Source organism: Anopheles arabiensis, chromosome 2 (genome assembly GCF_016920715.1).
Source record: "Anopheles arabiensis isolate DONGOLA chromosome 2, AaraD3, whole genome shotgun sequence".
In the NCBI taxonomy this organism is placed as follows: Eukaryota; Metazoa; Arthropoda; class Insecta; order Diptera; family Culicidae; genus Anopheles; species Anopheles arabiensis.
In genome coordinates, this window is record NC_053517.1 from 91,870,973 (window position 1) to 91,889,463 (window position 18,491).

The window sequence follows — 18,491 nt, forward strand, 5'->3', positions numbered from 1 at the left end:
CGACAGCACGGCACGCTGCTCCGGAGGTGCCTGCTTAATGATCCAACCATTCCCTCACGGGTACCGATCGCAACCGGTGTCTTATTATGTGGCTGTTTCTCCAAAGCAGTTACCACTCTCACACTCATCGGAAACCGACGGTAGCACATCGTTTAAAAGGTGCATAAACTGATCCGCACTACCTTCCGAAAAAAGCACACGCACGCACAACCGAAGCGCGTCACACCAATTTCGGACCGTAAAATTGTATCCCGCAGGATGTGTCAGGTTGCACGGTGGAAGGGTTTTTTCGTGCCGAAGCTTAACCGTATGATTGGCACACCGGCATTGGTTGCATCGAACGCCCACACTGCTGTGGGGCAGCTGTCAAGCCATTACAACCACCGCATCCGGCGCTTTTTGTTTTTTGGGGGGAACCCGGGACGTGAACGATGGTTCTCCCGGGCACGGTCAACGATCGCATAACGCAGCCGCGCTGCAACCGGGCGACCGATCGAAGCCACACCAGCAACTCCACTAATTAATCGAAAGAATTATCGGCTTTTGACAACGGTGAATAAAGAATTTTTGCATAATATGCATAAACACGGCGGCATCTTGGCGGACCTGAAATCGCTTGTCAAACGGTGCGACCCGCCAACGCGCCGAGCGCCTGCTCGTACACTGCAAGTGGAGCCAAAATGCCATTCCACGTTCGTTGGCTTCATGGCATCGGTGGAGCAGGGACAGGGCGAACAGGTTCCACAGTCCAGACGCGAAGATCAACGGCGTGGACATTCTCGTTTAATTACTCTCGCTTTATTTTGGTTTTGTTTGCTGTTCCTGGGGCTGTTCGCGTCCCATGCTTTGCTTGGGTGTCGAATGAGAAAGATTGCCTTCTTTCACCTCGTTTGAAATAAATTTAAAATTCAGCATCGAAACATTGGAATTGGAGGAGCGTGTATGGGAGTGTAGAGCGGGAAGGAATGACACATCCAGGACAGTATGCATGTTTTTGGGATGTTGTGGTCAATATTGGAGCTACTGTGTAGAGATAACCGATGGTGATCGACAATTTATGGAAGAAATCATTGATGAAACAAAAAGGGTTTCAGAAATAGTAATCAACCAATGTAAGAATGACTCAGAATCGCATACAAACAGGATGTTTAAGAGATCAATAGTCTACAAAAGTTTGTCCAATATTTTTAATGCTTTGGAATGTTGTTCTCTTTACTTATGTTACATTCATCAGAAGATATTAAAGGTATCAAGATAGCTAAAAGCCCACACTAAACGAACGTTTCATCATAGTCCTGCATCGGTAGCTACTACATGTACGTTGTGAAAGTAATTGCTTCTCCCACCTCAAGAGCCTTCACACAAATCGTGTGAAGGTTAAGAAATCGGGCCCAAACCATTTGGCTTTGAGTCCATCAATGTATCGAAGCCAACCGCTGAACCACACTCATTGAAGTACCCCAGCATCTTCACACCTCTCGACTGGATCCCAGTACCATCCAACCGGCATTTCCATTCATCCACCTAAGATCCTCATCTAAGGACAGACGCACCAAGGTAGCTCTTAGATCTCCAAAGAAAAAGAGAAACACACCCGAAACAGAGAACAAAAAAAAAACAAGATGTCCCAGAAAAAATCAGAACACTCCAAAAAAAACCACCTCGACCGACACCGATCGCGATCGCAGAAGCTGGGACGATTTCTTCAGGAGTAATAATACAAAAAATAAGAGATCCGAACGTGTCAGGCATCACAAATGATTGATTGATGATTATTAAATTACTTTTGTGCGTTACTACAATTCCGACCGCGTACGCTCGTCTCCGACGCGTCCCGGAGTTACAGCGCCACGGCTCAGCTCAGACCGTGTCTTATCTTGCGCCAAATTTACGCCGTAAAGAAGCAATGGCATGGGGAGGTTGGGGAGGGCAACTGAGCACAAAAAAGGGAACTAGATATGTGTGTACAACTTACTTCGCTACGCACCGCCATAGCGATGATGACCGGGGAAGGTTACCCTCCGTATTCGCTCTGGAGGGTAGCGAAGTAACACGAAAAAAAAGTTTTAGTTGAGAAGCGCACCCGAAAATCTTACACATCGAGCGAAGACACACAAAAAATAAGCCCATCCATAACCGATTAGCGGCGATCAAAAGCGGGAGATGTCAGAGCTTTGGAGCGTTTGGAGGAGAGAGGGAAAACTGAACTGGAACTGATCGGTTTGACCGGAGATCGATTATCGTCCCGATCGGGACGCACGTATGTAGAGACACTGGATTACCTTTAGGTAGTGGTGTTCCTTTTCTTTTTTGGTTCTTTTTAGACAACCTGCTCTTTATCGCCTTTGGCTGGATGTTTGACTTATATCCCTTCTTTCAAATGTTGATACGATCAAACGTTTGTACGCTTGCAAGTTTCCAACTTCCAAACGGTATTGCTCTTTGTATCCGTTGGCGAATGTTTGCAAATCGTAACGAATCAGACGATCTTGGAAATGGAAGCTCTAACGTTAAGGGGCTTCAGGAATTGACATAATCTTTCGCTACCGTGCATGACACGCGGGCAAAGCATATTGCCACAGTGGCTTACGTTATCTGGCGCACCGTTTGCACCGAGTTCTGATCAATCTGTCCGTTTCCAAAACCGATCAAACATACCATTTCCAGAGGACACTCCTCCGGTCGCGATATGTGACGAACGATCAATCATTCTGTGTAGCCGTGTGTGTAGCAATCCATCCATCGAAAGATCGCTGCTCTCGGTACTTCCGGCAGTCGGTTGGAAAGTAGCGAAACGCACAACCGCAACAGACGGGAGAAACGATGTTCCCACAAGCTAACATCAAGCACTGAGCGTCAACAATTTGTAATTTGTACCGGACGAAGTGTGTGCTACAAGCATGACGGCGGTACTACTACGAGACCACTCGATCGCTGATGTCTCTATCCCGGATCGGACCCGACGGAGATCCGTTCCGGCCCCGCGTTGGCAGAGTTGGCGTTCGATTGCCGTGACTTCGTTGTTTAATAAAATAATAATAATAATCAAACAAAATTGCGCTAGACGCTCCAGCAACAGCCAATGGGTTCGCGAGGCCACATTTGAGCAAAATGACCGCACAAACAATAGCAAACAGCAGCCGGGAGGGAACGGGTATCGTTTATCTTCCTGCCGACACTGTCTCGGGAGCAAACCATCGCAGTTAGGGGAGAAGAAAGTGAACGAAGCCGATCAGCAGCAGCAGCAGCAATGTCTTGATCGGGGGACGGTGAAAAGCTTCCGGAACTAATCGCACCCAAAGTCAGGGCTGAACGAGAAGTAGAAGAACAGCACCCGAGGAAGTGTTGGTCTATGAAATCAACCGTCCGGGCGTTTGGGTGAACCGGCGGCGGTACAATGTAAGTGTGGTTTCGAGATCGATTGAAAAACGATCATCATTAGCGTGGCCCTCTGGGGGTGAAGAGTTTTCACACACAGCACCCGCGGGTGCCAAATCACTAATGTCCCGGGCCACGGGCAGGGAAGAAATCGTTACGGAAAGCCTTGGTGTAGGGGCCTGGTCTTCCCACCACGGAGACGGATGGAGCCGTGAAATCACGATCATCACCCTTTTTCTTTCTAAAGGCATCACCATCACACGTCCATCGTTGGTAGCAGCGGTCGGTGATGGCGACCCTAGCACAAAAGCCGATTGAAACAAATCACTTAATTAATGTGTCGTCTTTTTCGAACGGACGTCGAACGCTACCTTTGTATGGCGTTTCGTAGGACGAGATCGCTGGCCTCAAAGATCGGTAGCGGGCGATATCCCATGAAAGCAGCAGAAGTTCCACACGTTCCGATTTATGGCGGGTTCCGACCCTTGTGGACCGCCAAGTTTTGCGAAGTTGCCACGGGTTCGTGGCTTGGTGAGACCCAACCGGCCCATTAGAAGCAAATGATTGCAAACAGAAGCGCTTTCGGGTGCCCTCTGGAAGAGCGAAAGAAGGTGGAACGGCTGCCGTGTCGGCTGGTGTGTAAACTACTGCAAGGCATGTGGTAGCAAAGCGTTTATCCGTTCGTAGAAATCGTTCCCCAAAAAGACGTTGGACTATTATCCTGGGCACTGGGAGAGAGATCTATTCGGGTGGCGGGATTTCGGAGAATCTGAACCACCAACAGATCGTTTTGCATCGATATGAAAAGTTATGGAAAGGTAGTGGAGGTTAAGACTAGCAAATATGGCTGCGTTGTGCATTGGTCGTCGTCGAACTCATTAGATGCGATTGGACACCCAAATTCCACGGCTGTCCCTATATGGTAGGTTATTTTGTTTATTAAATAGAGTTGGACATTCCTGTGACTCAAATGGTCATATATTGTTAATTTTATGACACGTTTTGGCTACGGTGGGAATATTCGAACGCAGGAAATAATTAGAAGCTTGAAGATGTTAAATACATTGGGCGATAGAACTGAATGAAAATTATTAGTGAACATAGACATAGGCTATACATAGATAATATATAGGCATAGTAGGTATTTTTTAATAAACCAAAAATCCATAAAGCAATACATAATCTCAATGCTGATGATTGATATGGATTATTATTGTTAGATTCTCATTTTTTTTTCCATTACTTGTGTCAGAAACGTTCGATCAATGTATTTAAATAATTTAAATTGACTAAAATTAAATGATAAAAAATGACCCGCTCTGTTCTCATTTGTCCCCATCCTCATCATCATTGTGTTCTCTACATAATTATTTGTAAAAATTTGATTAGATACTTTTGAATAGTTTTTTTATAAGTTAATATAATAAATAATATAAAAATAATATAATAAAAATAATATAATAAAAGAACTTAACCAACTCCTAGCCTGAAGCTCTAAGTATAAAATATGTAACTTTCTGTTTCATTGACAATTTAAATTGAAAAAAGCGTGTATTCTTATATTTATTTTGTAACAATAATGTATAGCTGTAACGATATTTCTTTTGTACATGTTTAAATTAAAAGCTTACGAGAAACATATATTTATTTTGTCTCTATTTTAAATCCTTTGTAATACTACTACTATAATAATAAAAACGAAGAACGAAATTTGGAGATATGGTGCCATTTTACCGACTCCTATCCTATTTTCCAAATTTTCCATCTTGTTCTCTTTTTCCGGAAAGGGGGCACCCGGGTTTGAACCGGGGACCTCTCGATCTGCAGTCGAATGCTCTACCACTGAGCTATACCCCCTTGCACAGTTGCTTCACTATGGTCACGCTATAAAAACCACCCACCAAACGTGCGCCACCACCACGCTCGATGACACAATCTCAGCTTTGCTCAGCACAATGTCCGCTGTTTGCGTACACACAGCGCAGAAGAAGCGCCTCCAAGCGCCGAGGCCACCGAGGAGGCGAGTCGACCCACACGCACTGGGAGCAAGTTTGTGGGTTGCTAAAAATAAACGCACCCAGCTGCCAGCGAGGCTAGACCCCGACACTTGCGCACGTCGGTAAGGGACGAGTCGCTAGAGTCAGCATTCTAGCAGCAGTTGCGCTTGAACGGGCCAGCCGGGGGCACGGCCGAGAAACAAGTAATGGTTGCGTTCACATTGCTTATCAGTACAACATGACGGTTTACAAGCAGTCTATCGAACTGTCTTAATTGCTGTAATTTATGTGAAGCAGAAGTGGCGAAGAAGTGCTGACGGGGCGGATGCCCTCGTACAGTTCACTTTCCGGGTTTAGTTAAGGTAATTGTGGATCCAATATGGTGTATTCAATCATTTTCGACTTTCAAAACAATCCGTTGTATTGCATCATAACACTCATAAATCACAAGCAAGTATTCATCTTGGAGTGCTTTTCCCAAGCTCCTGTCAACACCTTCACTCAAAATGTGATGGGCGATCTTATCGCTTTCGACGGGGTCGGAAACAACATGACAACACCGATACACGGCATCGATCCTCACCAGAGCTCAAAAAAAAAAAACAATTCAGCTTTTGAAGCTCGTGAGCAACCAATTTAGATATCACGTTATATTCGAGATAAAACAAAGCCACAAGAAGCGATCCCCTTTTCCCCGAGGCCGATAAACTTTACAAATGATCTTTTGAAAACGTCAACCCAGAGAGTCAAAGTGCGTATTCCATCCGAAAGGCTGGTTCTGAGTGGCATTCCGTTAGATCCAAGGCTTCGATTTCTCACCATGCCTGTGTTACGGTGTTGTATCATCGGGGTATCTCGCCCTCTGCATATCCTCCATCGTCACAGCTTTCCCACTGGCCCCCAGCTTACGATAATCTTATCTGCATAAATATGTTTTATTTTATGAGTGAAGATTGACTTTTTGGTCGATTATTACAGCTGGCACCGGACGGCTTTCATCTTTGCCCGCCAACCTGTCTTACGTGTGGTGCGTTTCGTTTTGTCGTGTTTTTTTTTTCGACTGCCACTCTCCGTTCCTCCGTTGCCGACCCGTTCTGTCATCATCGCCATTGACACTAACCAAAGCTGCCGTCGCAACAGCTTCTTACCTTCACGGGTAAACACCAGAAGTACGACACGGCTAAAGTACGACCATTTTTCACCCACCAGACAGAAGGTTTTTGTGTCAGCTGAATAGCTAAAGCCGAGCTGCACCGTGCTTTTAGCCCCGAGCTTACCGTTGTGGGCTTTATTGTAGCCCGAGCTGACTGGTGCTCATGTTGCTGCTGCTGGTGGTAGAATGGTTTCACGAGAGATGCTAAACTGTCAACTCGATAAGGGGACACAGGCGTCTTGTTCCAGTGCACGCGGGTGTTGTGGTGAAGAAAAGAAATAGTAGCCCTCTAAGCGTAGCCCCCTTTTTCTTGCCGGCCAGCCCGGTCGGTTTCGATGACAATAAACATAATATCGAACGATTTTTTATGCTAATTTAATTTGTTTTTCTTGCCGTTCTGTTCGTAGGCCGGTGGTGGCTTCTTTTTTTGTATTTTCCCATTTTTGTTTCCCTTTTTTTGTGAGAAGCTTTTATAGCCCATCAGGTGGATTGGGTCGGGTGTCCCGTAGACCCATGACCCATAGAGCATGGGACGATTGGAATACAGATCTCTTCACTCGATCTTTCCGGTACGCCTGGGAGAAGATTATTCTCTAAATCCAAACCGTTTGCCGTAACTCAGCTGGTCGGACGATAATCGCAGTTCTTTGAAAGGATCAGACGATCTCTTCCAGGCAATCATGGTAGATTCGGAAGGGAGGAGGAATCTCGGGGTTTTTGAGTTATTAATTTTATTTCGACAACTTTATCTCTCATTCCGCACGACACGTTTCATGGTGCATCTATTCCAAACTTTTATGAAACACTGTTTTCACGGATTATAAATTTTCTAAGCTTTTTTGCTGCACGACGACGATCTCTAATAACGATCGTCACCGGGTCAGGTCTGTAATGTTAGTGTTTTAAGCGCACAGTGTTCATTAATAACAAATTTTTAATGTCTGTATGCGTGTGAGCCCTTTTGGTCACACACTTACGAAACCAGAGCACCATTTCCCATCGTCTTGGCAATGCGGATGGTCCTTGCGTTCCAAGGAGCGTGTGAACAGAGCGCGTGGACCACATTTTTCCGATGGGAAAACGTGAAGGCATCCGATGCGGGACCACAACGGACTTATTGCTTCAGATCACGACTTAAGACACTGCCGGGAGAGACCTTGGAAAGGGCGAGTGTGCTCTCACAGTGTCCAGCTAACTGGAGCATTTGGTCAATGCTCGTGGTGGTCAACTTGAAAGAGGGGTCAGGAAACGACGTCAATGCGCTGTCTCAAAAACACAATTTGCTGGTTTATCTAGGGGCACCCGGGAAGTCAAAACACAACTGCCAGAACAACAATTTCGGGGCAAGTAAGTAAGCCATAAAATCGCCAGACATGACGCATAATAACACTCCAACTCAAACACCTCCAATGGTGACCAAAAGAATGGATTGGCTATCTAATGCTTCTCCCCTTCGCCGGAGAATGCCATTCTCCAGTGGCCATACTAATGATGAACGATCTATTTCCGGCCAGACTTTCCCGGGAGTCGTCGCCCTACGCAGTCGAGACATAAAGCCGACTACTTTATGACGATTTCCGGCATGTTGTACAACACCTTTTGGGCGGGTAGAATTTTTACGATCCTCCAGCACGCATCGCCGACTTCGGTGCTTCCGTGCACTATCGGGTGGGGTCGGCCATCTTGGGGCCGCTTGAGGCTGGCAGCAAAACCAAACAAAGGCTTCACTACGCGCACAAATCGTGCTGCTCGGGACGGGCAAAACCATCATCATCTTAACTAATGCTGCTTTTATGAGATCTAAAGGTGAGGTTTGTTTTATGTAATGAATGCGAAAAAACACATCGACAGACGGACGACGGAGATGTGCCGTGAAGGTCAGATGCGTCATGCTGTGCCCGGCACGGGACGGCGTGAAAAGTTTGCGTGAATTTTAGCAACTTCTAAACATCGCTCCATGAGTTAACACATTTCGAGAGCGTGTTTTGGGGGAGTAGTATGACTGGACATTCACCACATTGCTGCCACTTGGCGTGGAAAGAGATCCAGGCTGGATGTCTATGGCGCCCTCAAACCAGTACCGGTGTATCATATCCATACACCGGGGTAATGTTTTACAAAATATTTTACTCCCCCACAGTCACTCCCAACTCACCTAAACCAATCTCACATCTCCATCCCCGATCGAAAACGCTGTAAAACCTCAGGCTCTTGGATCTTTATCGGATCGGTATCGCACAAGAAACATGCAATGGAGAAAAAAACACTCTCAGCATTTCGTCTTAGTACAGAGACACAAGGAATGGAATGGAAAACATGAAAAAACCCCCGCATAACAGCATCTGCCGTTCACTTGGTTTACCGTCTGACCCACCGGATTGCTCCACCGGGACGGCACCATCATCAATCAGCTATCTGTTGAAAGCGGGTGGGAATGCATCCAGGAAGCGTTCGGGGCAAGAAACCGGAGCTTACCGACAGCGACGGAAACATGCTTTCGATGATAAGAGGAAATCATATATGCAAGCGAACATGCTAAAACACGCCACACACTGGGCATCTGGAGATGGAGCACGGGAGATACGTTCGTCGCGATATCTCACGGACACACGCAACAGATAGTAGGGTTCGCACTGGTTACGGAATGGACCACGGCTTTTGGAGGTCGCCGACTACCAGACCAGCGAGGTGGTGGTGGGTTAGAAATTCATGACTTCTGATTGTATGAATTCGATTGCGATTATGGGGTGTGGGAGCGTAATTGGGTGGTTGGGGTGGAAAAGTGCTTACACGAATCCATGATCCGATGTGTCTGTGATTTGTAGCTTTTGAATGAAGCTGATACATCGTTTGGGAGCAGATTACTGTAATAGAAAAATGGCACTTTGCATACAGTTTGACAGATCAGTGACAGATCCTCAACGGACGGGCGTTTTAGTGTTACATTTCTTCTAAAACGGATCCCCACTGATGATGAAGTCATTGGCTTCTTGCCTCACCAAGGTGTCTTTAGAAAACGTCCAATTTTATTATGTAAAATATTCGTCGCCCCAATCCTAGCCAACTCTAACATCTCATCTGACGTCTTTATTCGAGCAATCTTCCAATAGATTACAAATAAAATAGAATACACTATCGTGTGCTTTTCGCTTTGTTTGTGTGGTATCAATCGCCCAAATGAAAGTGCCGCCTTTCAGCCGAGAAGTCACCGTGGGGCCGTTCCGTGCGTGTTAAACGATTTTATTGATACGTGTTCTGCTGTGTGCGTCGCCTTTCAAAAAAGCACAGGTAGAAGAACCAAACCCCTTCAGAAACCTGTCCATAGACGCCAAGCACGGTTTCGACACTCATCTTATCCCGCTTCCAACCGGCATAGAGATCGCCGCTTTCAACCCGACCCCTTTCGAATGCTCTAAAACAACGGGAGATCCTTTCGGACTTGGACCGTGTCGCCGTGGGAGCCGGGAAGATTGAAAAATCGACCCCCCTATCCCGAGCCACTCCACCTAGCCCGCCCTGTTCCCTGTTCGCTGCTCTACCCGTACCCGTAAACATAAACAACGGACACAGATCCGCCAAAGCTCCTCAGTTTTAAGCATTAATTACCTTTCAATGTGTAATATTTTAATATTTTTATGATACCCCCGGCGGTGGCGGTGGTTTCCTCCCGGCCTTCGCAGCATCCTTACTCGGCATCTCGATTGCATTTTCGATGGATTTTGTTTCGCAGTTTGGGGAGAACTCCGGATCGAAGGGATTCCAATCTGGAATACTGGAGCTGTCGCTCAGTAAAAGAATCCAAAGCGATGGTTCTGCAGTTGAACGAAATCAAACCGAAAAAGAAGAAGCAGAAAACACTTTGTCGGGCTCGAAGAACAACTCACTACTAAATCCTTCGTGTTCGCTTGCTTCCGCGGCCTGTCCATAATCTGTCCGAATGGACTTAATTACTGGCGTTTATTTGTCGTTTATGTAAATTTATGATTTGATCTCCCTGAAGTGGATAACTCGCAGCCCGGGACAGCATGCGAGCGTTTGGCTCGTGGATATCGCTGGGTAACATTGAAAGCCTGCCCAAACATATCAGTTGTAACGACGTACCTGCACTGTTATACGGATGTGTATAACAGTTTGCAGCACTTGCTGTTGAGCAAACGAAACACGCCTGCTTTCCTTTGAAGTGATCCAGATCGACGATGTCATAAATTTGGTTTAATCGAATATCCCTTCCCATCCCGGTACCTGATTTACGATCGGCTTTTCCCGATCCAAAAAGTTGAAAAACTCTCTCACTTTCGGCAGCACCGTGCGTTTGATTAATTCTTTTCGGCGACTTACGCGTGTACGACCTTTCCCTGGTCCCTGGTTGGAGCACACGGTCCGGTATTCCGGATGATGCTCTGTCGCTATTTAGGTATTATTTTCGCCAAACGGCTCGTAAATCATGGCACCGAACGATACGGCTGCGCACTGTTACGCCTCTTACACGCGGGACAATATTTATCATACGCAATGACACAAATCACGCATTTATCTTCGCGCTAAGCCACCACCGCGATGTCCACGCGCGTCGTTCATTCGTTCGCTTGTGGGGAGAAAACTTGGGCTCGGGAGATTTTCTTCACGCACATTAGCCGCTCTCGCACACAATGGGGAGCGATTGCTCTTCCGCTCGGTTTTGGTATCCGCGAAGAAGGAAGCGCAGATGAGTTCACACCTTCTCGGTTGCCGGGCGTTCGTTACTGCTTTATTGAATTAAATGTACCCGACGATGGGCTCAACTGCGAAAGTAGTTGCATGTGCATTGTCACGGTCAAGTTTAGCGGGCTCGGTAACTTCGCTATGCTCCTGCCCAATGGGTCATAACTCATGCACGCTTGCCCACCCACATTTGCACTAGAAAAAGAGGGCAACGATTTGGCTTTGTCGGCTCAACGTCCGACTGATCGGCGATTTCAATGAAAGGATGCCTTTTCTTAATGGAAGCTAAAAGGATTACTTGTACAAGAAATATTGCACAGCCTTGCAAGGGTGAATGGAGAGGCGCAGAGTTTGTCAATTAATTGTAGTTACTGGTTGTACTTGTTGATGCTCTATCGAAGTACAGCTTCAAGCGCCTTTACAGACATTTTAACATTTCTTCACAGTCTGAGAGCAAAGAATTAGCCCAAGAAATTAAAAAGAAATTGACTTTTGACTTCAAATTGTATTTCTGGGATATCTAAGACAGTTAAATATCAAGAATTGGGAATGTAATTCGTATAAAAAGTTGATCGGACAGATTATTAGCTTTTCAATTTCTACTTTCTATCTCCAATAATGTCGATGACATAACTATAGTGATCGAGGATTAAATATGTAACTGTTAAACGAAGGCACTCACCGTCCTTCAGAGCTTTTAAACGCCTTTAAACGCCTTGGCGCGTGAACAAGAATTGCAAATTTAGAATTCCATCGAATTGGCAAACGAAATACCTTCAAAACGTTTCGGCAAAACATCCCCTCCATGTTTTTTTTTTATATAAAACGACTTGAAAACTGATGAAGGTTCTAATTCCTACCACACACCGCTGTCGGCTTCATAAATTTACATTATGACACTTTTTGTTGTACATTTTCGAGCGAATGTGGCTACCCCCGAGAGGATACCAAAATCAACATCTTTTCCGTTGTGTTTTTTTTTGTTACTCTGTTTGCATGCCGATGACGATGATGTCGACGGGCCCAGGTGGGAATTGGACGCACGCCGCAGGAGTTCGTGACGAGAGCGCGCGCGGAAAGGCGAAAACCTCATTTTTTGTGCCTTTGGTGCGGCATATCCTTAGCTGTCCCGTTTGATGTGCATATGTGTATGTGAGTGGTGAATGTGCAGCCAAGTGTAAGTGTGTATGTGTGTGTATGTATATAGAAACATTTATCTCCTTCGGATCGGGTCAAAACTTTAAATCGATTTGTTTGAGAATCACAATAGCACAGCACAGGAAGAAAAAATAAGCTCAATAACGATCAATTTCGTTGCGTTTCATTTAGAACTTGCTTCGAGCTCGAATGGCACATGGAAATTCGGTGTTGTTATTTTTGTACGCCGGTTTTGTACTCATAAAACCGGTTGTCGGTTTTGCAAACCGCGGTGCCCCTGCAAACAGGCTTTATTAAAAACCAATATCCAATGCGAATGTAATAAAATCAAAACGTTTCAATTTTGTTCAATTGTTTCGAATCTCGTTTAATTTTAAGTGCTTCGGGATCGGGCCCGTTCGAATGTGAAATTTGAAGAGAATGAAACAGAAACATTCCATTATCCTGTGGTGTACCCAAAACACCGACGGCAAACCTTGATCTTGATAGTTGGTGGGAATGCCTTTGCTTTTAGAATTATATTATCTTACCTTCATTATATACAGCTGTTCTGTTTTGTGTTTCGTGATGCACTCCAGAGCTGCAACTTTGTTACATTTTTGATGAGTTATGGTTTATTTAAGACCATCGTTGCTTATTTAGCTATATTTCACGCGTCACATAAGAAGATTCCTCTGACTTGTAACTGTTTTTCACCTGGTTATCATCTTCAATGTATTTTTGATTTACTTTTCTGATGTTTAGTGCCAATTTGCTAAGCATAAAAAATGCTCCAACGTGGCTTGCGTTATAAAGACGCTTATCTTTATTCCTTCCTATTTTAATCACTTCTCACTGCAAACATAACACTGCACGCATTTCTTTTTTGTTAACCTTTCATAATTCATTTCTATCATAGCTTCCCAGACCGTTGCCTTAAAACCGAGCTTATAGCTCAAACCTTTTTTCCGTGAAATTAGCAACCCAAATAGATAAATTTGTAGAAAATTCCATTTTTTTTTTGGGCATTTAGTTTCATCCAAACATTCCAAACCATTCCACGAATACTCCTTCGCCCCCTGCTTTAGCTGTGTGTAATCCTTTCGGTTCGATGGAGTGGTATTTTCGCGCGCGCTTTAACACAATCCGCGCGATCTCGATCACTTCGATCGATGCGACACCGTACGCGCGTACCGTAAACAAAATCGCCGCCAAGGAGATGTGTTGGTGCGCGCACGTCTAATCGTAACCGTTATTCGCCCGGGACTGGAATCTCGCGATTCTCGCGCTCTTTTGACAGTTTGTCTGCAACACCGATACAAACACGCACACACAGACACAGCAAACAGGGGATGATCGCAGGTAAATAAGCGGTGCCGAAACGACGTTGCAACCCTGGCCGAGTAAGGGGTGTGGGTAAAAGAGAACGACGAATTCAAGCACGCCACCCCACCACCCCATATGGAAGCTGCACCCGGGGCATGGTGGACGGAGTGGTGGGGGATACACTCAACATGCAGACGCACTCAATTTTCTCTGCAGCCGTAGCTCCGCCCTCGTTTTTCGAGCCCGTTTCGATCCCTTCTCGATGAGCGTCATCATCGTCGGTGGCATTTTCCATCCCTTATTTAGTGGCTGAATTTTCCTGCCCTTTCTTCCTTTTACACGCACACACACGCATACTGACATACACGTACACTTATAGGAACAAATAATTTACATCGATTTTTTTTATTAGGTCATTTTTTACAACATTATTTCCGGCCGTGTGTGTGTGTGTCCATGTATCAGGATGGATGGGTACGCTTTGTAACATCGCCGGGAGGGGATTCCAAAAAAAACCCATCCTCGTTAGATCAAAGACAATGTGCTATCTTTCGCTCGGGCTAGTGAGTGTGTCTTCTTTTTAGTATTCTCGCCCTGTTAGCCCGAGGATCAGGATATTCGTTCGTTCGCATCGTGCCACAAGCAATTAGCAGTGCACAAACGAGAACTTGGAAAATTGAAAAAAATACAGGGGACTGCCGGGTGTGATTGTAGCTTTAACTGATTTAATGTAACAGCGAACGGTGGATGCTTGGGTTTGGGTTTAAAGACAGAGGAACCGTTTACCGTGCTTTACAAATGTTGAGATTTATTGCGCGACAATTGTAGTCGTTTACGGTTGATTATTTTCCGTTTTTCTAAATAACAGCGTCTAATCATGTGTCTAGTTTAGGATGAATTACTATAGGAATTATGGCAAATGAGTTTAAATTAATCATGAGCCTCAAGCATCCTCAAGCCATAATTATACCTTTTTGAGTTTCAGAGTGTTTCTAACTAAAACTAATAAAACAAACACTTTCATTTGTGTCCTTCAATCGATTGTTTAAAAACTATCTTAATTATGGTAACATCTTATACTTAGAATACATAAAAAAGCATTAATCAATAAGCACAGCCATTTGCTCCTTTTCAAAGTTATGTTATGTGTTATCAAAAGTAACACTCTGCATCTTCATGTAGTGAATATTAAGAGGTTTTACTTTAACATCTTCATGTATGATAGCCAGTTATGTTTCCTGGGAAGCCATGGCTGTCATATATGATACTCAAGGATTCTTCTTCTTCTTTGGCACAACAACCGTTGTCGGTTAAGGCCTGCCTGTACCAACTAGTGAAGTGAGCTTGGCTTTCAGTGACTTATTGTTACCATAGCAGGATAGTCAGTCCTACGTATGGGGGCACGGTCTATTCGGCGCTTCAACCCATGACGGGCATGTTGTTAAGTCGTACGAATTGATGACTATACCACCAGACCGGCCCAACCGACTCAGGGATTACTTACTTTAAACCTTACTATCTTGTAACAGATTAGGCCTATTATCATGACATTTTGCAACAAGATCAACAAAATGTTAAATAATTTTAAAGTGTATACGGTTTAAACAATTTTTTGTGTTTTCCTTTTTATAGAATTATTCTTATTGGTACCTATAAATGGTCAAAAATAGAGAATATAAATGCTAAATAACAATACCTTCGATCAATGTAATGTTACCACATTTGCCTTGTTATTTGCGATTTTCTAACAACACTTCCAAAACTTATATTCAAATCAAAAGAACGTCCCATATCATTTAGATTTGCTTTGAAAGCATTCTAGTGTTCAAAAAAGAACAACAAATTTGGAATAATCATTAGAGGTACTTTCGTTGCTGGTACCGAATTTTCGTTGAAACATATATTAGCCAACCATTCTCACCCTGACTCATGGCTTACAACACCATGACCACACGTGTTGTGTTTCGATAAAGTGTCGCGTAAATTATTGCGTACCTTTTTTTCATCCTTTCCTCTCCTCGTTTTCCACAACCGGTGACAAAGGACAGATGGCAATCGAAGTACGGAAACGTTCCACAAACAATCCACTTTCTCAAAACCGTTTCAAGTCGTACCCATTCTACTTCCTATTCCACGTGTCCAGTGGGGAGTAGTGTGTCTTTCCTGCTTCCCAGCCGACTCATAAACTATGTTTCTCGCCGGCTCGTGCTGGTGGTGGTTGATGAAATTTTATTGTTCTAATAAACCTCCCCAAACGTTTCGCTCCGAGAAAAGGTGCACAAAGTAAAGGCACGTTTGGTTTCAACTTCTTCAAAGATCCAAACTTTACTTCCTTTCAGAGAATCGAAAGGAATGAAGGGAAACGGTGCTGAGTGGAGGAGAGAAAAAAAAACTATTTCTCAATTAAGAAATTATTATCGAATGCGCAGACTATGCTTTACGTTTTTATCGTTACAAACGGCATTTCTTTCCACGTGTGGTACGTCTAGCTTTTGGTTCAGTTTTGTAGCATTTCCTCCACTTGTCCCATCACTCCATCCATTTGTGGCGTGCATATTTAGCCATCGCATTTTCCCATCGGGTTGTTAGTCAATTTTTCATGCGAACGTGTCGAGGGCAAGCCAAGCACGCTCTCACTCTCTCGTTGCTGATTACATTTTACGAGTCCTGTCAGTCACTGTGCCCCGTCCGGGGCGGTCGTGCCAAACCGACAGGAATGTAAGCTGTAAAAATCGAATGAGACGCCTTGGTGGGGAGAGTGGTAGATTCTTTGCTGTTGCCCATTGTGTTGCCTGGATGAGCGCCACGCGCACGCGTGCCCGCAGTTCGATCTCGATCGTGGAATGTTTTTTGCTGTGTGTGTGTGTGGTGGGAAATCCGGAAAGGCCTACCGTCGTACCGAGGCTTTTCAGGTGACATTTATGGTGGATTGTTTTATGGCGAGCAAGGCAAAAAATGACAGGTTGGACTGAATTTCATTAGCGAGCGGGGAGCGCAATCGATTGATTAGTGAGATAAAGTTTTGGAGTGAAAAAAATGGAAACGTTTTGCAACAAAATAATGGGTCGGTGGGAGTTACCAACAATGGGAAATGTAATTGCATTGGTGTTTTTTTTTCTAAGGTTATACTTAGCTATTACGAATATCTTGAATTCGAAGATTCGTTGAATTCTATTTTTTCCATAACGGACATTAAAGCCATATTGCATTGTTAATTTTTAGTTCCGCACACCTTTTCCAGAAAGTAATAGCGATCATTAGAAGATCTTTTCACATACACCTTGACATTCCCATGCATTTTTCATTTGATTGGCTCTTCTTTTATCATTTAAGCTAATCTTCTTTAATTTAATATTTAATCTATGGGATGCGGTCCCGTGGTACAGTTGTCAACTCGCACGACTTTGCAACATGCCTGTCGTGGGTTAAAGTCTATAAATGATCGTCCCCCGTAGCAAGACTGACACATTATCTAGCTGCGTGGTATTGAAAAAGCCTTAAAAGCCGCCATAGGTCGGGCATGTTCGCGTAGAGGACGTTACACCAAGTAGAAGAAGAAGCTCTTTAACGTTGAAGAAACAATTATGTAGCTTTTATGTAGCTTTGATTTGATGACATGCTTTTTATTCCTTGTGAACTTTTTGTTCAGATGATCTAAACTAGTTTCCCAAAAAAATGTACAAAAAAGCTAGTTATGGAATTAGGATTGTTTTTTTTTTTTCAAAATAATTTTAACTACCTTTCAATATAACATTACATAGTTTGGCTTGATTCCCTGTGCTCCTTTTGCTCTAATCCAACGATAAAACAATTTAATGGCTTATTAGCTGCAAATGAACATAAACTGCCGAACGAATTGAAAAAAAACTGTCTGCAACACAGTCCAAAACATTTGGAAAACTTTGCGTAATCAAAAACGAAAGGTCCTAACCTTATCATAGCAATTTTGAAACCATCTCCTAATGAAATTGGAATAACGCTTGCAAATGATTTAATCGAAATTTTAAACCAACTGCAGCTAGCAGATTAATGTCAACAAACAACAAACAAACAAAACACATTTAATCATAGATCTTTAACAGATCATAGGCGTATGAGAAACCTTCCCGCAGCACAAAACGGATCCATTTCAACCGATCACATTCACCCCCTACGGATCCGAATGTTCGCTCCCTCCGATCCACGCCGCTAGTTTATCATTCTTTACACGGGTACTTAAAGACCACAAACGGTCGCTACTCAGCCGCACGACGGGAGGTGGCGCTAGTGTGGATTCTAAACCAAAGAAAAATAGCTCCTAAGCCTAAGCGCGTCCTAGACCGGTGAATTCTCATCTGCTAGCTTATGATCTACCCCACCTTGCTTGCCATCAGCTCGCCCGACGAAAGGACGGCTTAAAGATTGGCTTTGAAAGACTCCGATAGACAGTCCAATGCAGTAAGAAGATCCAGTGCGCGATCATCCAACCGGCCCTGCTGTCGATACACCGTCAGCGCAATTATCCTCCCCATTGAGCGGGCGAAAACAGTCAGTCGCGCAGGGCCAGAGGTGAGGCTCAGCTTTGAACCCCTATCACCGCGGGGAGGTCAAGCATGTTCGATGCGAGCCCATGATGGAGCTCCCGCCAGGCATATCATCGCAGACCGGAATTCCATCCCCGGCCCGTACTGCATGCGGTGCGTGTAAATAAATTTGTAATCGATTTAAGTCAGCAATTGTGCGGAAATTAATAGCCTTTCGGCTGCGGTCTGCTGGCGGCTGTGGAGCTCAAACGTCAAACGTTGTTTCAAACACGATCG

General features: G+C 44.5%; 1 protein-coding gene and 1 non-coding gene across 2 annotated transcripts in view; both read right to left on the reverse strand.

The window, feature by feature from the left end:
• The window catches only part of LOC120895008 (LIM/homeobox protein Awh-like), a 30,095-nt gene extending 16,476 nt beyond the window's left edge, over positions 1-13,619 (reverse strand). The window contains exon 1 of the mRNA XM_040297968.1: positions 12,918-13,619. Coding sequence (XP_040153902.1) covers positions 12,918-12,923 — 6 coding nt within the window. The 5' untranslated portion in view covers positions 12,924-13,619. The remainder of the gene's footprint in view (positions 1-12,917) is intronic.
• On the reverse strand, positions 5,164-5,235 carry Trnac-gca. Its single transcript has one exon. It is a non-coding gene; the product is annotated as a tRNA-Cys (tRNA).
• Positions 13,620-18,491: the final 4,872 nt, after the last annotated feature.